The sequence below is a fragment of the Gadus chalcogrammus genome, chromosome 6, assembly GCF_026213295.1.
Source record: "Gadus chalcogrammus isolate NIFS_2021 chromosome 6, NIFS_Gcha_1.0, whole genome shotgun sequence".
Classification (NCBI taxonomy): domain Eukaryota; kingdom Metazoa; phylum Chordata; class Actinopteri; order Gadiformes; family Gadidae; genus Gadus; species Gadus chalcogrammus.
This window is the reverse complement of record NC_079417.1, coordinates 19,650,817-19,677,637: the sequence shown is the minus strand read 5'-3', so window position 1 is coordinate 19,677,637 and position 26,821 is coordinate 19,650,817. Positions and strand designations below refer to the sequence as shown.

Below are 26,821 nucleotides of genomic sequence, written 5' to 3'. Positions count from 1 at the left end.
TCGTTTGTATTGTAATGAATTACACGAACTACCATGTCAAGCTATGAGTCTTGTTAGTAGATTATCTGGCGCTAAATGCAGCAAATTTAAAACCATGAGAACCCTTGCAAAGAACTAGACAAACATTCAAGTAATGAAAGACAAGACTTGTTTTAAACGCAACACGTTCATTTTAGTTGATGAATCAACTCATACAAATTTCTATAAAACTCTTGGAGAACAGACTTTTTATGCCAAGTTAAGCATTTACATAGCCAATACATTTACATAAAATTGTATTTAACTGGAAACCTATATTTATATATTCAAATATATAATCAAACCAAAGTATCACTGGCTTCTTTCACATTAGGAAACAAAACATTCTATGCCTAAAGATGCACTCCTGACACCATGTGAAGCAGTCCAGTGATCCGAAAAGTATCATCAAATGAGGAGCTGAGGCTACCAATGCATCACTTAATCTAAACACAAATGGAACTGAATGAACAGGATAACATAAGCAGGGCCTTGTCCATGTGACTCAAAGGTAGAAGAGGTAGTCCTCTAGCTTCATGCTGGGCTCCCTGTGGATGCTCTGTCCCACCAGGAAGGCCAGCTTGTGGGCGTACTGACACGGCGCCGGCACCCGAATAATTCCCTACAGGGAAAGGAAAGACGATTCAAAAATACATTCCTATTACTTTCAGAGATCATACCAGTGTACATGTATTACATACAAGTTTTAGTCCTCAAAATTTTGACCGGTGCCATCATGGAATGGTAGATCTTGCATATGAAAACTACCTAGTTTAATACAAGTCGCATCTTTCTTCAGTGGCTCTGCTGTTCTTTTGAAAATCTGCTCTTAGGGAGGTTTGTGAGTAATGCAAAATTAATGTTAGTGCTACGTTGACATAGCCTGGGAAGCAAATCAATCCGAAGCACCATGTTTTTATTAGACAACACAGCCGCTTATTACTTCAATCATCCGTCATTTCTTCCTTATCCTTGAAACTTATGAGCCACATTAAACTTTAGGTTCAATCTTAATTTATGAGCCACATCAAAGGTCAGATAGAGGTTAGCCCTAAGGCAGGTGTAAACTTCAGGTTATATCTTAACTAGGTCGCAACTTCAGTTGGTGCAACCCCAATAAAGCAAGACTCGGTGTAAATCTTATTTATGTTCAAAGTAGCCCAACATTTAGCTTGCATAAGACTGGTGTACCTAAAAAAGGCCAACTTTGTGCTCCTGTGAATCAGTTTGGTTTAATGCAGGCCCTTACATAAATAATGTTAGCAAAACAATTTTCAAAGCAAGCTAAACAAAACGAGTTTCAATTCAGCAGTTATTTAAATACTCTCCCCACCGTGACATGAACTCCTTACCTGCCAGTTGTAATACATGTGACAGAGCTTGTACGTCAGCCTCTGCAAGTGATCCGGCTTTAGCCCGCTCGTGTCGTACACCACGTTGTAGTGCGTCGGGGAGACACTGCCCGCGCGGACTGCCTGGCTCACGATGTAGAAGTCGTACCTGGGGAAGTCAAGGCAGTGTGAACCGACTTTGGTCCGGGAGAACACCGCTATAGCAGGGAAACATACGACAGTAGGCGTAGGCTCACCACTCCGGGCGCGTCACGTCTGTGTCGATGACAGTCCCTGGGGGAGGGTTGGCCACTTTACCATCGATGTGAGCGAAGAACCTGCTGCTCACACGCTTCTTCACCACCACCACGGTCAGCTTGGGCCTAATGGGGGACAGACGGATGAATACACCTAGAGCAGGGGTGGGGAACGTACGGCCCCCGGGCCGTATACGGTCCGCCAAAGCCTTTCGTCCGGACCGCGGAGGCAAGGAAAAGCAATTTTTTATATATTTTTTTTGTTTATTGTTAGGCTATTAATTTTATTATTATTTCAGTGTGTGTTCGCTTTTGTTGTTTGATGGGAGAAGTCCTAATTAAGGGATAACGACCGTCGAGGTGTAACCTACAATTCTACAGACTTAATGGACACAGCGTGGCGAAGAAGTCTCCCGCTAACTCCCGTTTACAAAATCCACAAAATGTGTTTTTTAATATTAATGGACACCCCATTAGCCAATCAGAAAGCAGTATGTCGTTGCACAGGGAGATAAGCTTTAAAATATATACATTTAAACATAGGCCTATGTATATATATATATATATATATACATAATATATATATTAAACAATTTTGTTTGACATGAGCTATTTTTATAGGCCGAAAAAAAGTGCAGCCCTCCAAACAAGTTACAAAAATGTATCCGGCCCTTGATGACAAAAAGGTTCCCCACCCCTGACCTAGAGGGACTAGAGGGCTGATGGAAAAAAAAAAAAATAAAATGCAGCTTTGGGTCTAGAATGACTCACAAGTAGTCCTGCCCAATGGATCTTATGGACTCGATGATCTGGGGAACCTCGTAGCTAACGACACTCTGCAACATGCCGTCGCCCACGCCGTCTCTGTACACGATGATACGCGACGGCAGGACGCCGTTGAACTTCAGGTATTCCTTCAGCGCACCTGGATACAAAGGGGGCATTCACTGTTCAGGTAACTTTCAATTTATAGTGGATGATGCAGGACTTCAGAGTCTAATTAAAGTACTTGCCCACTATGGCCATCTTCAGACCGTCCATGATCTCCTGTCCCTTGTCCTGGAGCACGCACCTCGAGAACCACCTGGAGACCAGGAGAAGCATGTTACAGGTGCATCCTGTTACTTCCGGGAGACCATTGAAGACGTTGACGGTATTACCGTGACATCCCGTGGTTGAGGCTGGCGACCAGAGCTCCGATGGATCTCCTACCAGCAACTATGTCATGGTAACAGTCGATCGATTCCCACAATCATTAGCTGCTTGAGCTGTACACAAGAGATCAAAGCAGTGGTATTGGTCAGTGAGGAACTACATCAACATGTCCATATCCCAATTTATCATTCGATAACATTTTAGGAAGTCATGCAGTCAAATAAGGTAAGATAATCACCAGTAAACTGTACTCAATACACAGAGTTCACACTGAGCACCAACACCAAGAGCCAACCTAGTGTGTCATTATTCTGCATATTATAGGACTGGTGTGGGCCAGGTGTCACTCACAGGTATCTCCACGCTCCAGAGCTCTCCCCCCATCTTGCAGGCCATCTGCAGGGCGATCTTGGTAGCAACGGTCATCAGCGCAGCGGGTCGGCTCAGAGTCCGACCAACCACACACTGGCTGGGGGTGGGACAGTCCACACAGAGGTACTTCTTCACACTATCGTACTTGTCTTTCCTGTTACTGGGCAGGACCACGACCACCTGGGAAATAACAGACCAGTCAATAGACTTCAAACGTTCAACAGACGTGTACATCGTCTATTTCACAAAGCCATATGGGATTGAACCAATAGTACAATCGTTTTAGCTAATTAAGTGGATGAAAAAATTATTTTCCACTTGACAATGTTACTTAAATAACAGGACAGTGTAGTGGCTTGTGTGTAATGACTAGGCTAATACTCAATGTCTGCAATATGCTCCAACCCTACCTGCACCTTAACCACAAGCAAACACATCTTATCTTTAAGTCGCTTGCGTAAATTCATCTTCTAAATTACTATATAGTTAATGAGGTGGAGTTGAGCATAGGGGAACAAACCATTTGGGTCTGAGGTCCAACGTTGTGCTGCAGTGCTTTGAGGAGCGACTCCTGGTAGTCTTCATACTCCACCCTTAAGGAAGAACAACTCGGTGAAAACAAGCCAACCTCGCTGTCACAACTCAATTAGAATGGCAATCAAGTTGTACGACACTGTTACGAAAATGTCCAACATATTTTTCTTTCGTTCCCATCACTAATTTGAAGGGGGGGCATTTATGCTTATTTCCACGCAGTCTGTTGCCCTGCAGCCTGATCTATTAGGGATGTGCATCTCCATCAGGAGGACGATGCGATACACATCTCGATGCACTGCCAACGATCCGATACATTCAAGATACATAAAAGCAGCTACTAATGCGATACGATACGATTCACCCCTATTGCGATGCAGTGCGATTCGACACGATACGATTCGACACGATGCGATTCAACAAGATGCGATGCTAAATAATACAATTCTATGCAATTTAATATGATACATAATGATTTATTTATTTGTCAGACAACAAATCAGTAACCAGGTTTCTGACAAAAGAAAACATTTATGTGTTTGTGTGTAAGTGTGTTCTGAATGTAACATTTTTGTTTGTCAGACAACAAATCAGTAACAAGGTTTCTGACAAAAGAAAACATGTATGTGTAATGTGTATGTGTATGTGCATAAGTGTGTTCTGAATGTAACATTTTTTCACTATACCTGACAGTCACAACACAGTTTGCTTCATCCTAAACATGTGGATCAACTGCCTCACACACTAAATTTAACTAATTTGTCCTATTTTCAGGTTTTTCTTAAGGTCCCATGACATGAAAATCTCACTTTGGGAGGTTTTCTAACATAAATATGAGTTCCCTAGCCTGCCTAATGGTCCCCCAGTGGCTAAAACTTCTGCTCGCCTTTGAAAAAACGGAGCCTGAAGCGCGCTGATTTGGAATGTCTGTGCTCATGACGTCATCAGGAATCTCAGCTCCTCCCCTTACTCTGCCTGGCCCGCCCAGAGACGTTGGCCCGCCAATGAGACTCGACCGTGCGAGCGCCACATGTGTGTGTGTGTGAATACACACACTGTAACGCAAGTGTTTCTTGTCGGTTCTTTGACGTGTCTTGTATTTCCACAACGAGACTGTCGTGGGGGTTATCTAAGCCATGGTTGAGAAGGAATTGGGGAAAGGAACTTTGGTTTGACTCGCTGAAGTACATGAACTGCGACATGCCGCCGGTTGCCGCGAGGCACCATCGCCCGGTAGCGGGCAGCCGCAGCAGGCAGCGCGCGGTTCAGTCGACTTCAGGTTGATGTGAAAGTGGAAGAACCAGAGACGTCGCAGAACCCGACAAAGTCGTTTGTGATTCATAATATCGTCTGGAGGCGCACACAATATGTTATATGATATAGATATCTTATGTATCAGTGTTTCCCACACATTGACGAGACTATGGCGGCCCGCCATAGTCTAATTTCGGCCGCCATAGTCTCTGCGTGCACATGAATTATTATTATTATTAAAAAAATAAAAAAAAAAATTTTTTTTTTTTTTTTTTTGCTCAGGCGAAGTTTGAAGACATACACCCCCCCCCCCCCCCCCCCCGTCAACAATCGCTCCATACCCCCCCCCCCCGTCAACAATTGCTCCATACCCCCCCCCCCCCCCCCCCCCGTCAACAATCGCTCCATACCCCCCCCCCCCGTCAACAATTGCTCCATACCCCCCCCCCCCCCCCTTCCCCGGTCAACAATCGCTCCATACCCCCCGTACCCCGTCAACAATCAACAATCGCCCCATACCAGCCCCCTTCCCCCCCCCCCCCCCCCATAGTCTCCAAAATTTCTGTGGGAAACACTGTGTATTATATGATATTATTTAGATAGAGCTCCAGGACTGTAACGCAAGTGTTGTACACTTCCTTGTTATTTGGATAACCGTTCTGCTGTTGGTGTGATGGCTCATAACACGTCGGACTCTCGTCTCTGGTATTTCTACAACGAGACTCGTATTGGGGGTTATCTCAGCCAAGGTTGAGAATGAATTGGGGGGAAGGAACTTTGGCTTTGACTCCCTCAAGAACATGAACCACGACAAGGAGGAGAAAGGGATCTTTGCCGGCAGCTAGCACCTCCGGCTCCGGAGGTGGTCCTTTGGTTCCACAGCGGGGCTCAAGCGGGAGAATTCGCCGCCAACAAATCCCCTTTTCATCCTGTCGTGGTTCATGTTCTTTCTTTCTTGCAAGCCAAGTTTTGCCCAACATGGATTATTGTCAAAGCTTTAGGGAAGTATAATCTCATCAGCCATTGTAACTCTCCCCGAACACTCTTCAACTCGCGCGCTACTTGGCTGCGACACTTACGCAGAATTCTTGCCCCACCCCCCACTGACAGCAGTGGAGATGGATTTGAGATGCGTGGTTTAGGAAACAGTTAGAGAGGGGGAATCTAGAACTATTACATTGTACCTGGATTATACCGATGCCAAAATTTTTAGTACGATGCATCGCGGTTCATCCCACATTGGTATCCGATGCACCCATTTTTGATCGGGCCATCGCATCGTGAGCTTTTATGACGATGCATCGGTGCGAACCAGGTGAATCTTCCCATCCCTATGATCTATACACAGAATGAATGTGCATAGATTTTATTTTTTTGGGATGTTGTAGTTAAAGGCGGTATGCGGTGTCGCTTAGGCAGCAGCCTAAGCTGTAAAGTGCTTTGGGAAACCCTGGCATAAAATTGGCATCAATTAAGGTGCAACCAGTGGAGCAGTACGCTGAATGGGAATACCAGTCCACTGGAGAAACATAACTTGACCATAGTGATCGTTTTGGAGGATATAATGTTACTATTGTCACTCACATGATTGGTTTTTGGCTGCGGATCCCCAGAGGACCAGAGACCTTGTTCAGGCTCTGCAGCAGGTTCTGGGCGTCGTTGGCGTTGCGACGGGTGTAGAACATGATCCAGTTCTCCAGGGGAGGAGCGCTGATCACCGGTAACCCACGCATCTCCTTGGACCAGTCCGCCTGCCACGGGTTGTAGTCGTACTGGGAGATAAGGCAGAACAGGTTGAGCTGACATGCAATTCATCGAGAAAACGCAAACAACTACCGTATCAAGAGCTTTTCTCCAGAACAGACAGCTTTTATGTTAAATAAAAAGCGATGACTAGAAGAGTCTGCCTAAACGCAATGTTCCAAAGATGAGTCAAACCATTATCTCCACAAAGTAAGTTTTGGGTGAAAATTAAACATTATTACTCAACTCATTCCATCATTTACAGGCCCATGCAGTGACCTACCGAGCGCGATCCCTGGATCATCTTCTCAGCTGGGAGGATTCTCCCAGTCAGATTCAGGAGCTCCTTATCGAATTTGAGCCCCCAGGTGGTCAGCTCCTTCTGTGCTTCATCATTCCTATCACATGTAAGACCTTGAAGTTAACTATTAAACCTAGATACCATTCTGTCAACGCTTGATAACCGAATCAGCACAACATCGGCTATTTTTCACAGCCAGAATCAACACTAATGAGGTTAGACCCACTTTTCAATGCTGTTGACAAATCTGTTGAGGCGGACCTCCCTCTGGTCTGGGCTCAGTCTGGTGTGGACAGCCAATTCCTTCATGATGTTGAAGTCCGATCGCATCTTATCAGTTAGACCTTTAGGAAGAGATATAGCTTGAGCTTCAGTAATTCAAAACTTGAAAGGGATAGACCGTTTTTTTTTTTTGTTTTTTTCAGCCCTCGTCAGATCCCAGTGTACAGGTCGATGGGCATAAAACATCGCTCCTAAAGCAACATTAAACATTTGTTTGCAAAGCTGTGAAACAGACAGTCACTGCTTTGCGAATAAATTGCAAATTATGCTTACCAGCAGGTTTTATTAGTAATTTTGTTGTCGCTACTCAATACTATAGGAAGCCTCGAAAGTTCTCAGTATTTATCCACCGCTGGAACAGGAAAAGGTTGTTTATTGCAGCAGTGTTAAGTACTCCTCAAAGACTGCACACATAACACCTCCAAGAGCGTATACAAGGAGCGTATACAAGAAGCGCACACAAGACCGCTGCATACCGAACACCTTCGAGGCTTCCTATACAAATGAGTAGCTACAACAAAATGACTAATAAAACCTGCTGGAAAGCATAATTTGCTTTGATTTTTGTTTGTAAAACGTCATGTTTTACAAACTTGGCTTGGAATGCACTGCAATGGGAAGCCAGCAGTTTTAGCTCACGGTTTCAAGGAATACATGATATGGGGAGAATATGGTGGAGATCTAAAAGGACCAGGCTGACCTGTGAGATAGCAGAACTCCGGAACAAGCATGGCCGGCCCAGGGGGGGCAGCCCCTGCAGGACCCAGCCTCTTCACATGGCTGATCAGGAGCACCTGGTTGCAGTCAGTGATGTCCAGTGTATATTGCTTTAAGAAAGACGGGTGAAATATTACAAACGACGACAAGACCGGGAAGCCAGAAAGGGCACATTGGTCAGTACCTACCGTCTTGTAGTAGTTCTTAAAGGAGATCTCTGTGTCTCCTCTCGTGAACGTGTTGTTGGGGGTGTGATCCCATGCAATGTCATCAATCCTGTAGGTCTTGTTGTTGTATCTGAAAAATAAGTTCTGAATTAAACAATTTTCTGATGCTATACTATGAAGCAGGTATGCACCAACCTGATAGTATTGATGCACATTTGTGTGATCACTAGGGGTGTAACGATACATCGATGTAGATCGATACATCGATTGATTGGCGAACGATCCAGCTGCATCGATGCAATGCCCAAACATCGATGCATATCGCTGTATTACACGCTTTTATTATTATATATCTCCTTTCGCGGGTGTTTGTGAAACTATTTCTGCGCAAAGCGCCAAGCCGCTCGTATCCATTCACCGGTTAAATGAGGCAACAGTCAGCGAGCACATGTGTGAGCGCGAGGATGTCTAGTTTCGTTTTGTGTTGCCAGATTGGGCATACGTCCCGTTTTTCCAGCCTAACGTGTTTACAAGTAGCCAAATCGGGCTGAAAAATGTGCCCAATCTGGCAACACGGACGGCTTATCTTTACAGCCAAGATGATTCCGAGGGATGTTTTGTTCTTAGAAGAAAACTATCCACACAGATCGGTTGGGAATGGTCTACGTTCAAAATGAAAGATCATTACAGGCCCTTTAATTTAAGCCATAAAAAACCTTTGGCACTTAAATGCAATTATGTGGCACTTTATTATTTGTATTAAAAATTTATTTTTTTGTTTTAAATATCCAGAAGAGCAAAGGAATAAAATGATGAAATTATAATTAAGTTGATGTGAGTTGATGTGATTGTAAGAGGTTGTGTTAAATGGGCATATGATATCGTCTCATATCGATCGCATGCCCCTGAATCAAATCGTATCGTATCGTATCGCATCGCGGCAGACTTTTGATATCGGCAAATATCGTATCGTTGTCCAATGAATCGATATAATATCGTATCGTGATGAAACCAGAGATTTACACCCCTAGTGATCACCAAATAAGCCGTTTAACATCTTTTTGTATACACTATCCCCCTTCAAATACATTGTTCCGTCAGTTTTAGCATGTCAGATGGCAGTGGATGCCTGGCATGTCAGTGACTACGAACGCCTGGACTAAATAATGTTCTGCCTGCATGTATGCATGTGCATTATGGCAGTATTGCACTCCTTAACATCCCCGGAAGGAATCCATCTGATTCCTTCATGATTTCTTCCTTGAAATTAATTTTTTCTTGCCCTCTGGGGGCTAGGGTCTGGGGGTTTCATAAAATGTGGCCCGTTATGCCCATTGAGGCGGTACCTTGGATTAAGGGCTTGACAAATAAAATGTAACCTCATTATGTCCTGCGACTCTTACCGAGTCTCCCATACCAATTAAAACTATGTCCTGGGTCAGTCGTTAACCCTTACTTGGTGAGGACCACGAGTCCAATGAGCTCCTTGGCACATATCTCAGGGAAGCGCTGGGGTCCGCACTGCTGTCTCAGACTGACCATGAAGTCCAGTACCGTCTCACTGCGCAGAACCTTGTGGCTGACGTCGGTACACAGCATGATGCTGGACTCGTACTGCAGGATGGTGGTGGTGAAGCCTGGCCAGATGGTCAGCCTGGGGTAGGAGGAGCACAGATCTTCATCTGACACATAACCACTTTAGAGCATGTTAAAAAGGAAAGGTTCCAGCACTAATCACAAATCTACACAACCATATTAACTAAATAAAGTTGGACACTTGTTCAAATGGGTCTACAGGTTGGGCTTAGAACATGAAAACCAATCTGATCCCTGTATCTAAAACTAACAAATGATAGTTCGGTCTAGGGCCCGACCGATTCAATCGGCCGATTATAGCCTTTTTGAAAATAATCGGCATCGGCCAAAAAGACGCAGATTACAACCGTTTTTTTTTTTTTTAATGTTATTGCGCTTAGTATCCTGCAGATTGCTCCTACTCGCCTTGCTAACTAACAACTTTAGCTGGAGTAAAAAAGAGGAGATTGAATTTTACCGTACAACATGAAAGCACGCTCGCTCAGGCAGCTGCGCGCTCACCTCACCAATGTACACAAGACGCGTTGTTTGAGCATGTTGTGCCTGTTTTTCTTTAGGTCCCAGGTCATGTTAATTTGTTATACTGTAGACTCTAACGGTGAGACCATACTGCTAAGCACGCACGTGTTAGTCACTGCTTACGAGCGCAGCACATTGGGAGTTACCGTATTTTCCGGACTATACGTCGCTCCCGAGTATTAGTCGCATCAGTCAAAAAATGCTCCATGACGAGGAAAAAAACATATATACGTCGCATCGGTGTATAAGTCGCATTTATTTTTAAACATTTAAACAAGAACGTTTAGTCTGGAGAGACTGAATAAAATTGCAATAGCAATATAGGTGTGTCGGTCCCACTCGTAGTTCTGAGAGTATACCGAATTCAGTGACACCGGGATTCCACCGGACGCGTATGCGCCGCGGTCCTAAACCTGAGCGCACGATCGGGAGGTGGAAGTTGCGCTTTAGATGCCTTCACAAGTCCAGCGGAGGGCTCCAGTTTTCGCCGGCCAAGTCATGCGCTGTGATATGTGTGACAGCTATGTTGCACAACATTGCAGCTAAGGCTGGGGTAGCTTTGGTTGAACCGGAGGACATTGAGGACGATGACGACGAGAATATAATTTATTCGGTGGTGCAGTAGGCTTGCAGCGTTCAGTTGTAGGCCTAATGAATGACGGTGCCATCTTGCGGCCGAAGATTATGTACGCACAATTTTGGCATATAAGTCGCTTCGAAATATAAGTCGCAGGGCAAGCCAAACTACAAAAAAAACGCGACTTATAGTCCGAAAAATACAGTAGTTATTTATTTTACATTACGCATTTTTTACTGTAAATGTATTCTAAAACACTCAAAGGTTCTGCATTCAATTCACATATTCGTCAAAAGTGTTTAAAGTATATTTAAAGTATCAAAAACTATGTTTTATATGTTGTTTTTTAATCGGCCGATTAAATCGTAATCGTAATTTCTCTGAAAATAATCGGCATCGGCACTCAAAAATCAATATTGGTCGGGCCCTAGTTCGGTCATCCAATATTCGGTCATCCCACCATTACCTCAACTGAAGCATTGACTTGAAGTATTATCGGGAGACTAGCACCTAGGGCTGTGCAATTAATCGAATTTCGATCACGATATCGATTTTGGGGTCAAACGATCTCCAAACTCGTATAATCGAGTTGAAACGATTCATTTGACATTTTCCGTTTTACAGTAGGCCTAGAGAGTTTATGAAAGTTTATGAAAGACGCGCATGCGAAAGCATTCAACGCGGCGAGAGGGAGTACAATTAGGGCTGGGCGATTTTTTCGGTTTAATCGATTAATTTGCATTTTTTCTTTCCTACGGTTTGTGAAATGGCTGAACCGAAAAATCGCGATTTAAAAACAGTTCTAGACTCTTCCGATTTGTTTTGCTGAATAGACTCCGTAGTAGCCTCCTCTCTCACTTTCCAGAACGCGCGCAAAACTCAGCCTACTGCAATCACATTCACCTCGCCCCCGACAGACTTGGGGGAGAGCCGGGTCGATTGAAACACTTTTCAGTTAAACGTCTTTTGCAAAGATGACGTTATGTATACAAATAATTTGTGATCAACAACTCACATGTGTGTTCTCTTAGTTACAAGCAGTGGTGTAGTCTACGTGATACGCAGGTATACACCGTATACCCACTAGGAACGCACCAGGATTTGCGTGTACCCACTTAAAAATGTGCACGGATACGTATCAATCGTCTTGTGACAGATCTTTCACTTCTGTGTTTATTTTTCGGAAATAGCGGTTTGGTATAACTGCAATAAAATACTTTAAGCAGGGGAAGTTATCTCCTACATTCACCATTCATAAAATTCCCGCTGCGCGCTCGCGCTCTGCCCTGTCTCTGTTACGAAGCGCGAAGCTGCCCCTGCATCTCTGCACGTTAGTTAGCGGGCCGAGCCCCTCCTTCTCGCGTGTGTGTGTGTGCGTGCGTGCGTGCGTGTGTCCAGTCCTCCCATATTAATGTGTAAACCACATAATAAGTAGTCAACAGAAGACAATGTTTTAATCCCACTTTATATCTCCTTGTTACTTTTAGATGAGAACCCCTGGCCAGCCTTTCAGACTGGGTGTCAGGCTAGGGAATTTAAAAACAGGCATCCTTGGTTAGAGTGGAGGGAAAAAAAGTTATAGGTAAATGTCAGCCAACATACAGTTGGTATACACAATTTAAATTCATAATGTTAATCACTATGCAAATGAGAGTATAGCTAATTCATGGTCATTTTTAAGGGGCAGTAATTTCACACTTTTACACAATTAAATTACTGTATGGTATGTTAGATAACAACAGTAAGAGCTCAAATTAGAGCAATTGAAAGAGTGAAACATTAGTCTCCTGTCATCTCCTTCTCATGCACTGGTTAGCCATGGATGTAAACAGTTCATTCAATTATTCTGAGTAGATTTTGTCCTTGTTTAGCATGTGCTATTGCTACTATAGATATACAAAGGACAACTTGTCATTTTTGTGTTCTATTTGTTCATACTGTTATTAAAACTGATAAACCTACTCAGCTTTCCATGATTGTTGATAATCGTGATACTCTTAAATCAGCGGGTTGTAGACCCCTGCGTTGGCGAGTGTGGTGCGACACCCCATAAGCGCCACACACGTACATGGGTTTCAATGGAATTTGTTTAGAGAAAAACAGAAAAAATAAATCGAGGTTTAAATCGAAAATCGTCCATTAGTTAGAAAAAATCGAGATTTTATTTTTAGGCCAAATCGCCCAGCCCTAAGTACAATCTAACAGGCGTGCTGCATCAGGAAGTATGCCGTTGGCAGGAGGCGGGACATGCCAGTGAACCGCCAATCAGCAGCATCGACTGTTGACAGACATGTTGGAGTAGACCTACCGTGTGGAATATTAAAGTTTCAGTAACGTTACAGTTTCATGAACGATAACAAGCTCCTATAGCAGACTTTAACTAAGAGTTCTTTAAGCGAGTTGAAACGATTAATTTGACATTTTCCGTTTTACAGTAGGCCTAGAGAGTTTATGAAAGTTTATGAAAGACGCGCATGCGAAAGCATTCAACGCGGCGAGAGGGAGTACAATCTAACAGGCGTGCTGCATCAGGAAGTATGCCGTTGGCAGGAGGCGGGACATGCCAGTGAACCGCCAATCAGCAGCATCGACTGTTGACAGACATGTTGGAGTAGACCTACCGTGTGGAATATTAAAGTTTCAGTAACGTTAGTTTCATGAACGATAACAAGCTCCTATAGCAGACTTTAACTAAGAGTTCTTTAAGGCAGAACTGCCAAGTACATCTTGTATATGTATTTCTGTTTAACAACAATATGATTTTTATTAGCCATGTGTTTGTTATGGCTTTGTGACTTTTAACTTTGCTATGGAGAAATGCTGGGACCGTTGTTCTCTAGACATTAAATAGGGAATGTATTATTTCAGTCGAGTCATTGCAGTCAGTGCATTTGGCTGAATATATTGTATTCATGAAATGTTTTATAAAAATCAAATGTTAGATTCAGAATGTTGTGGCAGACAGTACACTTACACACGAAAAAGGTTTTATTTTGGATACTTACACATGTTTCTATGTCATAATTGATTGTGTCAATAAATGCATGTTTTCAAACTCAAAAATAATCGTTTGAATAATTGTGATATCAATATTGACCAAAATAATCGTGATTATGATTTTTCCCATAATCGAGCAGCCCTACTAGCACCCTTACATTTATATTTTATTACTGGGATATTTAGACATACAACCCACCCCCTACCTGCAGTCCCCAAATATGCATAGACGTTAGGGGTGCAACAAGCACAAAACGCACGGTTCGGATCGTGTCACGGGTCGGATAATTTTTGGATCAACAAAAAAAAAAAGAGAAGACAAATATGATATATAAAATCATCAAATGTGTAAAAACCAAATAAAGTGAAATGTACGTAATAATCCTGCTTCCTTTAAGCATATTAAAAATTGCTTGTGTCCACATAAAATAAAAACATAAAAAAAAAAAAAAGGACCGGGAAAAAGGCGGTGAACTAAAGATGGGTTGAGCCCCTTTGAATCCTCTGTGTCTACCAGTGTATTCCTGCCCAGGAGACTGTCGGGAAGCAAAGGAAGCACAGGAGACCTGGTTTTACAACTTTAAATTCAGGATGTCTGCATATCCTGGGGAGAGTTCAGAGTCTACGCTAGGGCTTCAACAACTTATCGATAAAATCGATTACTAAAAGCGTGGGCAACGAATTTGGTCGATTCGTAGAGTCGCACGATTAATACGTCACTCGTAGGCGTGGCACCGTTTACAGCCAGCCGCAGACAGGTTGGTTCATGGATACATACACACATCTCATACATTGTTTTTTGTGTGTTAACCCAGTTATGTTTCTTTAATTTTTTTATCATTTAATTTTAATAGTACCGGGATGTTGGAGCAATAACCTGGTGTTTTTAAACTTCAGTCTGCACTGTGAATTTGAAGTAATGTTCAGTTTTTTAATAAAGATCCGGCAATTACAAATGTTTATTTTTTATCAGATTGATCGATTACCGTATTTTCTGCACTATAAGGTGCACCGGAGTATAAGCCGCAGCAGCTAAATTGAATGATGTGCACATATATAAACCGCACTGGACTAAGCCGCAGGTGTTTTAATGTTTAATTACCATTAGGCCTAAAAAAAAAAAAAAGTTTGGTTCCTGTTGGTTGTCAGTTGAGGTCATGGTTAGGTAGGGAATTTATTTTGTTTTTTCCAGCGGCAGCGAATGATAGGTAGGTTGTTTTCATTTAAAAACGAGAAAATTCGCTCATCCTTGTACAGAATGAAGAGGTGCTGTACCAAAACGTAATTATAGTTTGCATCAAAAAAAAAAGGGTTAAAAAAAAAAACCTATTTTTTTTTTTTTTTTAAGGGCTTTTCTTAGGGCTGGCCCGAATGCCATTTTACTGGCTTCGAATACTCGTTGGTTTTTCCAAGCGAATATTCGAACACTCGTTCCAGAAAAAAACACCATAAAAAACAACATTAATAATCCCTATATACTCCCTGGAACCGATTTTGACAGTATCTGCATATTTTGTTGAATATTTAATAGCTTTTGAACGTTAATTAGTAGGCCTAAGTAGGTTAAAGTTCCTTAGTTTTTCCCAGTGAAAGCGAAAGTGGGGAACATAGGGATGACCCCCATTTGGGCAAGTATTACTTTTCCTCCCGAGATCCCGCTAATGTTGTGTTATAAAGTAAAGGGAAACAAGATATCTATTCTTCCTCCATTTCTCTCGCTTCTCTGCTTGGTGTCGCTGACGCTTATAGTTTGCCTCCCTCGCTCTGGTAACGTCACGTACGTGGAAAAACAACAACGAAGCTCTGAATACTAATTTAATCTTCGAATACTAATTTTCCGAGTGGCCGTTAGCTTTAAAAATCCATTGATTAGCCGCACCGTTATATAAGCCGCAGGATCGAAAAATGGGAAAAAAGTCGGCTTATAGTCCGAAAATTACGGTAATTGAAAAAATAATCGTTAGTTGCAGCTTTAGTCTACGCCCTCCCCAGGCAATGCAGACATCCTCATCTTTTTTATGTTGCGTTTTATTTGGCATTTTATAAATCCATATATTTTTGGTTTAAATACTCATTGCTCGTTGACCGGAAACAGTAAGAGGGGCCGGTTGTAGTTTTTTTCGCTCGGTTCTAGCCCTACTGTTGATACGGAGAACTGAGCGAAAAGACTACAACCAAACATGAACAGCACGTTTCCGCTTCCAGTTCCGGTCTGTTTAAATGGGATTTACAAAATGCCAAATAAAACTCGACAGAAACTATTTCGCTACGATTCCTCATTAGGAACATCACTCGTTGCGTTGCACATTTCTGAAAACAAAAGTTTAGGGTTGTTTTAAGGACAGGTTTGTGAATGCCCAAAGCTAGCCATTCTGAAGCAGGCAGGGGCGATTCGAAATGAGCCAAATACCCGAGACAGGACCAATAGTCAACATTTCGGTGTGTCAACCACTATATTTCATCCTAGACAAACCAGAAAGGGGGCTCAATGTGCTAAATACCGGAATTTTCCTTTAACATGCGCCGATCACGTGAACGCACAACATTTCTTCTTTTTTATATCAGCCGATCCGCGGATAACTTGCGTCCCGAACCGTGAGGGTTGATCCGTTACACCACGAATAAGATGTTAAAAAACTATTTTTTGTGTACTTTATCATAGAAACTAAATCAATATCAGAAAACTGCATTGAGATTTGAATACATTATTTGAATTCCTAATCAACGAATAGCCGGATATTCTAATATTGGCGCTCAGCCTGGTACATAATTTTCTGCATCAGACTGGAGGCATCCCTACCGGTGCTGTGGGATGCTGAGTGGGTCTTTGGGCTGGTAGTAATGGCGCCCGATCTGCTGCATGTCCAGCATCCTCAGGATCCTTGGCATGACATTAATACGCAGATCAATCCGACATGTATAAATGTATTTAATCATACCAACATTTAGACTGTAGACCAGAAAAAGTTAACTAATCTGCAGCCAATTCATACATTTCTGTGGTTAAAAGCACAACTGACCTTCTGAAGATGATGTTGTAGAACTGCAGGCATACCGGCGAAGATGGTGGCAGCTCATTCGTTAGAGTTATCTTGATCTGAACCTTCTCTCCATGCCTGGTCTCACTGTGGACCACCGTCTCCTACAACAGGAATGAAGTCGTACTGAATGAGAAACCAGGGGTTCCACCAACAAACGATGACATTCAGCAGGGTTTCCTAAAGCTGTATAAAAGAGCACCACTTTTGCTTAAAGACAACCTTGTCAAATATAATAATAATAATAATAAATGAAATTTATATAGTGCTTAATATGGTACTCTAAGACGCTTTACATATTGGCCTATCAAAACTATGTAAAACAGACTAGGAATAAAAGAAAAACAGGTTAAACATGAAGAATAAGGTGGGAGTTAGCCTATATTATATACTATAATATAGGCTTCTATAATGCACAATAGAATATATCTATGATATCAAACAGCTTGTCAATGGAGAAGGATAACTGTTCTCTCATTACACAGTATTCCCATTCAACCCTGACAAAACCCCCATCAATATGCAAGGATATGAATGACGACAAAACATGCCAAATACATGTTCCAATCATACAAATCATGATCATCAGCATGTAAAACATGCAGACCTACTAACAGAATATTTGGACAAGTGCACGTGGATGTGCGCATAATCCCTGCCCGGGGGGGAAGGCAGCCTTAGTGGACCAAGTTACCGTGGGTCCATGCTAGAACCTGACCGGATTCCCATCCCTTTAGTCACTTATAACGCCCCTTTTTCCACATTTTCAGTTAACAAAGCGAGACTTGGACTGCGGACGGCCACATTGGTTCCCCACTGAAGATCCCTTAATTCAAATGTGAATATAGAACAAACAAAGCCTTCCCCTTAAAGGAGGAATCCGGTGTAAAATGGATCTAGGATATGTTTAGTGTGACAACGAGTTGGAATGTTCGTTTGGTAGCAAGAAAGCGCATGTAGACGCATTTTTAAGTTGGCTTTTTATTGTGCTGTGGTACTATGGTAAAAACTAAATTGCTATTTTAAACCACTTAAAGCTACTTACTTACAAAGTTATCAATGCCTCGTTTTTATTATTCTACCAAATAAGTGTTGGGTTACTTCTAGCCTTTTAAGTGGTTTAAAATAGTGCTTTAGTTTTTACCATAACACATGCCCCCAGCGTTCCAAGTTTATAGCGTTTTGGTAGAATCGGCTAAATCAGCCAACTTAAGAATGCGTGCCGTCTACATGCACTTTTTTGCTCCCAAACGAACATCTGAACTCGTCATATTAAACATAACGGATCCATTTTACACCGGATTTCTCCTTTAATTATTTTTTTAGGGGGAACTGTTCAAGGTTAACATCTGGTCACAGAACTATGGATACGCTTATGTAAGATTAGCGAATGTGGCCTGTGGGGAGAGACTCACCTGGATAACAAAAATAACAGAAGAACAGTGATGCATTAACACTTGGAATAGTTCCACAAAACATGCATGTCAACTGCCCCTTTTAACAAAATATATTGCAGCGGTTTGTTGCAATGTTGCACTCTTACCTTGTTGGGTAACTTGTGGGGCAGGAAGAGGATTGCTCCGTCGAAGCTGCGTGCCGTACCAAGCAAATCACTGTGATGGTACAGTAGAGCGGAGCGCAGCCTGCGGGCCTCCATGGGGGGCTGGTAGTCAACATGGTATTGGTACAGCACCCACTGAGGCCGTGCCGTGATGGCGAAAAAGTTGGCCCTCAACGCGATGGATCGGCCAGAGTTACCTGGGAATTAAAGATAATCATTACATACTGCATTCGAAACATGTCCAGGCAATGGTTTTCTGAGCCTCCTGGGCTGATCCAGGGTCTGATGAGTTTGCAATATCCACATAATTCATCAAATAAAGGTGGACACCGTGGTTTTTATTACATTCATCTTAATTCAAATAAGGCAGACAAGAAAGACATCTTCATTGTTCATAGTTCTTTGTGAACTTTCATAATCAAATGCGTATGAGGTAATCTGCTTGACCAGTAGTACATTCAATGAAAATATATGATGGAAAGAACACCACTTTTCATGGGCAAATGCAGATAGTTAATGCAGGTTTTGCACCAAAAGGAAAATGCTCATATGGGTACTCTGTTCAACATATATGGGCGTTACATCACTGGGGAAACACCAACACAAATTTAGAAAAAGACCATAAAGACTGGTTTCACATGTCACAGACCAGACTTTGATGCCTTGACGTGCTCCATCGCCTGCCTGGTGCAGATCCCTTCATCGTGGAAATCTCCACGGCGTCCACCTCTATCCCCAAACTTCACCGCGTGGAACCCTGCAGAGATCTGTAAAATAGCTGATGGAATAAAGGAAGAGTCAAAATTAGTTTGAAAATGTATTGCGGTACAGATTAGAGCTGTCCCGAATACATAGTTTCAAGCTGCCCGACAGTCTCCTGGGCAGGAATACACTGGTAGATAGAGGATTCAAAGGGGCTCAACCCATCTTTAGTTCACCGCCTTTTTCCCGGTCATCATCATTCTGGATGGTCAAGGCAATAGTGATGGGTCATTCGTGACCGAATCAGTTCGAATGAACGAATCTTTAACAAGAATGAACCGTACTGATTCTTCGGTCTTGCTCGTCCTCACACCTGACTCCACCTAGACCCAGTAGTCGCTGACTCGCTGTTTGTTGACTGACTTGAGTGGTGAAGAGGGAAGATTCAATGTCAGTGAAATGGCAAATGCATGCCATCTTTGTACTTTCTGTGTCATACCTGCTTATTCAAATATTTGAATGTCTAGTCAATCTGTCTGGTTCTTTCATGGTTCGTTCTCCACCCGGGACCCCCACCATCATTTCTAAATCAACTTTATTATCTTGCTGATATGTTAAACATCCAATAATCAACTATACCTCCCCCATCCCGCTGCGTTTGGTTAAAGTTGTAAAGCTGATTGACGACCGACTTCCACGATTGTTTGAAAATGAGAACGAGGGAGGAGCTGAGTCTGATTGACTCGGCTGAGAACCGTGCATTCCATGTTTTGATCTACCGGAAACTCGACTGAACGATTCTTCTTGGCAAACTGAATCAAGGAAAGAATCACAGGGCTCTAAACTAACATTTTTCACTGGTTGCACTGGTGCGCCTAACTTTTTTTCTTGGGTGCACCAGCACAAAAGTTAGGTGCACCCAAATTGTCGACCATATCGCATTCAACACTGCAGTTTTACAGGTTCACGTTTTTTAAATAGCTGTCCATGTAGGCAATATTGACTTGTAAATGATGAACAAAGAATCTGGTCAACCTAATGTTCTTTATTTTAATATTTGCACAAGAAAGGTAATTTCACTGAAACATTTTGGTGCTGTAAGTGCTTCACTGAGCTGCAATTTAAACTTAAAACATCTGAAGATAAATGAAATAAAAAGAAAATCTAAATTAAAAGTGCAAGTGTTTTAAACTGAAACTTCAAACTGAACATCTCATGGCTCCAGGTCTTATGGATTATCCTCAATTGAAAAGTACCTTTTCAGATTGTTTTTTCGGTCAGACTAGTTCAATGTTTTGTAGCTTCTATAATAGCTGTTTGCAGTAGTGTTCGGTTAACGAGAACACCAGGAAATGTAGCTTGTAGTGGAAGCATGTAGCAGTTCATAGGCCAAATGGAGTGGCAGTGAGATAAGGACATACAGGTTTTCCAAAAAGTACCAACTAGGGATGGGCCGATAGTCGATTCTATCGACCATAGATGGATTCCATCGTCGATCGTCTCAAGTTGCTATTTTTTTTTTAACAATACATTTTTAATTATTATTATTATATTATTTTTTTAAAAAAACAGCGCTGTGATGGCTATTTCTACAACTTTAAAAATCCCCGCAAATTGTAAATGAAGTTAACTGGCACAGGTGGAAACATACTATGTTGCGATGACCTGCCGTATTCACTCACTGCTACGAGAGAGGGGAGGGGCTCGAAACCTACCGGTCTGCTCGCACGGCGAAATGACATCACACCCGCTGCACCATTTCCGGGTCACAGCTGTGGTACACTAGCCGTGTTCGAAATCGTTCCCTGTTCACTCACTCACTATTCCCTATATAGTGTTCATGATATAGTGCAGTATATAGGGAACGAACAAACGAGAATTCGGACACTACGCTGAACATTTCTAAACGTCATTTGCGTCAGTAAATGCACCGGGTATTTGTGTGATGCAGACAGATGCGCCAACATCATGTAAACAAACCGGGCACTCACGAGGAAAGCTGGAGTTTTTTTTTATTATTATTAATTTTGAATAACATTTTTTATGTTAAATCCCAAATAAATTGTTGACATTTCTAAACGAAAGCCGGAGACTCCCTCATTAAATGTATACTTTTTCGCGGTTATTCAGCTTCTTCTCCTCCGGAAAAACACGACCGCATTGCATAGTGGTATACTGGAGTAACATGTAGGGAACATCGTATGTTCACTCAATTTTGGGTATTTTAAGTGCACTATATAGTGCATGAAATTAACCACTGAGAATTCGAACACCACTACAAAATGGCGAGCACCCTATATAGTGCACTATATCCGTGATAGGGAACGATTTCGAACACAGCTCGTGTGTCATCATGACAGCGTCGCCGGCACCGACGTTTCGAAACTTAAATCAGCTGGGGCTCACGCTGGTAAAAGGGGAAGACCATCCTTCTCGTTAAGAAAAAATTAGAAAAATAAAACTGCAATTTTATAATGCGATAATTATAAATAATTATTATAAAATTGTTATAAAGTTGCCCCCGATAGTATTGACTATCGGCAATCTCTAGGGGGCGCTATCGGACGATGGAAGCTTGTAGACCAGGGGTTTTCAAAGTGTGAGAGAGTGAGCCCCCCCTCAGAGAAAAAAATTCAGCTGAGCCCCCCCCCCCCCCAATTTTTTTTTCTAAATACCTGTGTTTTGAAAGCTATTTTAAAGGTTGGGTACGGAATTCGCTTTTTTGGCCATTTTTGCAAAATCTCTTGAAATCCTTATCATAACCCGCTTACAGCCACTGAGTCAGAAGTACTGACATGAAAATTAAACTTGTCAATCATCTGTGGAACGGGCAGGGCTCGAAAAACTCCAGCCAATCATTTGGATTGCCACCTCGTTGCATTGGACAGTAAGTACGTCAATCAAACGGTCGTACTGCACTCCCCCTCCCCCGCGCGCGACCCCTTCGTGCAGTACTCGTGACCCAGAGCTCGTGACCCAGAGCAAGCTCCTGTTTGTTGTTATCCTGCGGTATCTACTGGAACTAGTTAATCCACATTTGGACCTAGCAGTAGAAGACAATTTCCATGGCAGACAAGACGCCACCATCCCCACCACCACCACCACCACCACCAGCAAAGAGAAGGAAAACTCTTTTTCAGAGAGTAATTGATAATAAAAACGCTGAAAGAGAAAAACTGAAATCAAGAATAATCCTAGGCGCTGCTTTTGAACGTTGGCGGCAACTGAAGGACGAGAAGGGTCTAAAAACCGATGCTTGTGTGGCGGTTGACCTAGTTTCAAAGTTTATACCGTTTATACTCGGTAATACCGGTGTTGAGACGAGTGTATTACTCGGTGTGAAAATGTCCACAGCGCGGCAACCCTAGTGAAAACCAGGACTTCCAATACAATTATATGAAACAAACATACATTTTCTAAAAATAGTAATGATTTATGTGACCGTTTAATGTTTATAACATCTGGTGCAACCATAGCCGCGAGAACGTATTCTCAGCAGGGGGTGCTGGAAAAAAAAAAACCCGGCCTGCACAAGACTCGCAACTCGTCACATTGATAAAAAAGATATATAGCAGCGCAGCTCAATTACACCAGTGCATGCGCGCACAGTTGAAAATCGATCGTTGTGTTCACTTCCTTCACACCATGGTTCACATCCAGCTGCTCACAGAACAAGTTTAGCGCACCACCGCTACCCTCACACTTTTTCATATGACCTTTTTTCAGCACATATGAGCATTAAATAAATGCTGCGTCTCAACATGCCTTGGACAGCAGCGAGGATGACTCGCTTTGCCACGGGCCGAAACAGTTCGGAGCGACCACAGCCAGAGCGAACACAGCGGGGCAGAGGAGTGTCAGGAAGTCTTTGGTGTACACATCAGTACGGCCTATTTGCACTACTGTTTAGGGGCAATGCAGTGTTTTATTCTATGCCTTTTTATTTTCGTATATTATTTCAATTAATACAATTTATTTATTCATGAAATCAAGATCTGGTCTTCAAATCTTTTTTCCAAATACAGGTCGTATTACAATGGGGTTTGTGTTTATATTCGGACCAATACGGTACAGCGGACGCTCACATGACGTTAAGCATTTCCTGGTGCATAATGTGACGCTTCAGAACCTAAAATCCCGTTTCTCCCCGTTGATACGACAACACATAACCGGCGTTTTCAGAAATCTCCACTTTGGCCGGAGTTTTTAGAAATGATCGTTTTCTGTGATAAGACAGGGCCTCGGACAGGGGGTGTTGCAGCACCCCCAAAACCCCTACTTCCCGCGGTACTGGGTGCAATTTACAGCTGAATGTAGTGCCATGTTGTTAAACGAAAACCTACGCTAGCCTGGCTCGCTCTCGCGCATCTCTGTTCGCGCTCGTGCATGATTGCGCGTCCAGGTACTTGGAATGGGTGGAGTCAGAGTCAGCGTTGAAGGAGAGGGGGTAGGACCATTTGAGTTGTGTATTTTCAAAATCTGCTGGCGTTTCGCAAATCGCGTACCCAACCTTTAATTATTTTACACATTTCAAACATCTCCGATCATGATTTTAAAACATTTGGAACATATTTTTGAAACATTTGAAACAAATGTAACATATTTTTTAAACATATTTCTGAAACATTACACATTTTTGCGTTTTTAAACAACAAAATGTAACAACTTTATCTAAGCATGTTTTAGCTTAACCTTTTTTAAATACATTTGAACATCTTAATCTGTGTAAACTGCCAGTTTACAGATTCATTCAGGGTCCCCGACTGAATTTTCTGAGTCGAATCAGATCTGCCTTTTCAGTCCAGAGATTCGACTATTCGGCGGGGTTTGTTTACCGGCGTTGCTATGGTGACCTCAATTATTATAACCAACTGAAAACGAAGCCGGTTTGAAACTAAAACTGATTCTGAAAAAAGAATAAATGCTATCAAAATTCCGTTTAGATAGTATTGAAGATACAAGTGTGTAGATTTGTTTAATGGTTTGAACGATGGTAAACGGTTGAAAAAGGAATGAGTTACGATGTCTAGAAGTAGGTGTATCAGAATGGGCTGACGTCTTCAATGAAAACAGCTGAAAACGAAGCAGTATGAAACTAAAACTGATTCTGAAGACATTTTAAATGATATCGAAATTCTATTATTATTGAAGATACAAGTGTGTAGATTTGTTAAATGGTTTGCACGAAGATAAACGGTTGAAAATTGATTTAGTTATGTGTTACTTCTACAGATGAAGTACGACTGATGATTTGAATCATCGTCTTTCAGGTTTTTCTTCGGGTTTATTTTTTTCTCACGTCGCGCCCCCTCTGAAGAACTCTGGCGCCCCCCAGGGGGGGCGCGCCCCACAGTTTGAAAACCACTGTTGTAGACGATTGCCCAACCCTAATAGCAACCATTTAAATATGCAATCCTTTGCACATTGCAGTTGAGCCATATATTTGCACTATACCATCTTAGAGTTGTTCTTATGCTCTTTCAAAAAAGGAAAAATGAAAGAAATGTCCACAAAAGGTATTCATACCGTCAGTTGCCCCTGGTCCTGGAGGCCCCTTTTGTCTACCTCTTCCAAGAAGGTCCCCATCACCAGACCCGGCGCTGGGCACCACGTGCTCCTGGGACTTTGAGAAAGTCAAGATGGAAGTTCCATGAAAAAGGGTAAGGGTTAACCACATCGAGAGCCCACTTACAAATTTTTGGTTCGGATTATATAAACGTAGTACATAATATGAACTAGATGGTATTGAACTTAACATCGTTAACAATAAAAAATTAACAGGAATAATCAACTCACCACTCCAGGCGTCGCCGTTTCTATGCCACGCGCACGGCCCCTTGACCTTGCTCTTGCGCGACCAGTCATGTTCAAGGTGTTCTAAACTATTGCAACCAAACAGACAGTGTTTTTGAACTTATGAACAACCAACTCAAATACTACCACCCCAGATATGATTGATGGGTTGGACATAAACGTCGAACTAATATGCTTTACATCGTCACGTTGACCAAGTTAAAAGTAAAAGAAAGATGGCGTAACTTAACACACAACGTTGCGTGTTTAAGTAAACGTTATTAATTGTATTATTCGTATTGAGCCTTTGTGAATTCAACGCCATCGAGAACACAAATTCCTTTTATTGGAAACACGGTCGACCCCTGATGCTAACAAACCGACTCTCTGGCCTACTCATGAGGCCGAGGGCCGTCCACGTGGTCCCCTAGCGGCGCGTGGCCCATCCACGCGAACGGACGGGGCGACCGTGGAGCAGATACAAATACGACGTTTAGAACAAGTTCGACCCATCGATCGCTAACAAACCGACTCTCGGGCCTACTCATGAGGCCGAGCGCCGTCCACGTGGTCCCCGAGCAGCGCGTGGTCCCCTAGCGGCGCGTGCACCCCTCCATGCGAACGGACGGGCAGACCGTGGAGCAGATACAAATATGACGTTTAGAACAGGTTCGACCCCTCGATCGCTAACGAACCGACTTTCGGGCCTACTCATGAGGCCGAGGGCCGTCCACGTGTTCCCCCCTAGCGGCGCGTGGCCGATCCACGCGAAAGGACGGGCAGACCGTGGAGCAGATATAAATACGACGTTTAGAACAAGTTCGACCGCTAACACACTGACTCTCGGGCCTACTCATGAGGCCGAGGGCCGTCGACGTGGTCCCCCGAGCAGCGCGTGGCACCTCCACGCGAACGGACGGGCAGACCGTGGAGCAGATACAAATATGACGTTTAGAACAAGTTCGACCCCTCGATCGCTAACAAACCGACTCTCGGGCCTACTCATGAGGCCGAGGGCAGTCCACGTGGTCCCCCTAGCAAAGCTTGGTCCCCTAGCGGCGCGTGGCCCCTCCACGTGAACAGACGGGCAAACCGGGGAGCAGATACAAATATGACGTTCAGAAACGTTATTTTTCTTTTTAATCGATTTCCCTAGAACTATATCGTGTATAAAGTTACCTTGGGACGCCCACCATGCTACTTTCAGACCGGCTAGCGTCACTGCTTAATGGAATAGCCGACGGGTTGATTGCTTATTGGCTCATGTAAATCGGTTGATACGAATTGGTCTTGATAATTGAACTATTATTGAAATTAATAGGAATAAAATAAGTTTAAAACAGCATCATACACTCACTGTGCAAAGCAGCGGCCTTCTTTCTCCCACTTATCAATTTTCTCCTTGCACAATCATGAAAAAGTTACCGCCCAATGTATTTATAAGACTGTTCACCTGAGAGATTCATACGCCAAAGGTTTTTCTTCGTTATTTCCTAATGTTTACATACTTGTATTATCCTGTCCCTAAATACTGACAATCAAAAAGTATTTCGATATGTATTTTAATAAGCATTCACTGGTTTATGAAGATTTTATTTCTGAAGAGCCAAGGAACTATTTTACTCGGCGTAAGGATGGTAACGCTATGGTGTTTAAAAGACAATGTGCAAACTAATGGATGACAACTAGATGGAGCCAAAGGACGTACGTTGTGTGTCGTGCGCGTTTCTGAAACAACCTTGTGGCTTTCTGAATAATATTAATGAGGAATCTTCTCACGTCAATTGTCAAACAATTCAGATAATTTAATTGTTAATAATTTAGTTTGCTGGGATTAATATTATCATTGCTTTTATTGACATAATAATACAAATACAACAGTAGTAATAATGATAATAATTATTAGT

At 42.6% G+C, this 26,821-nt stretch overlaps 1 protein-coding gene across 1 annotated transcript; it reads right to left on the bottom strand.

The window, feature by feature from the left end:
- Positions 1 to 210: 210 nt before the first annotated feature.
- On the bottom strand, positions 211 to 26,343 carry LOC130384169 (piwi-like protein 1). Its single transcript, XM_056592257.1, is given in 22 exon segments — positions 211 to 640; positions 1,371 to 1,518; positions 1,607 to 1,732; positions 2,378 to 2,531; positions 2,620 to 2,690; positions 2,767 to 2,849; positions 2,851 to 2,874; positions 3,113 to 3,313; positions 3,654 to 3,726; positions 6,506 to 6,693; positions 6,948 to 7,062; positions 7,192 to 7,309; positions 7,948 to 8,074; positions 8,153 to 8,261; positions 9,588 to 9,785; positions 16,621 to 16,701; positions 16,841 to 16,962; positions 18,402 to 18,616; positions 19,069 to 19,197; positions 24,648 to 24,744; positions 24,918 to 25,003; positions 26,266 to 26,343. Coding segments are annotated over 21 exon segments (2,565 nt in total). The 5' UTR covers positions 24,987 to 25,003; positions 26,266 to 26,343; the 3' UTR covers positions 211 to 523.
- Positions 26,344 to 26,821: the final 478 nt, after the last annotated feature.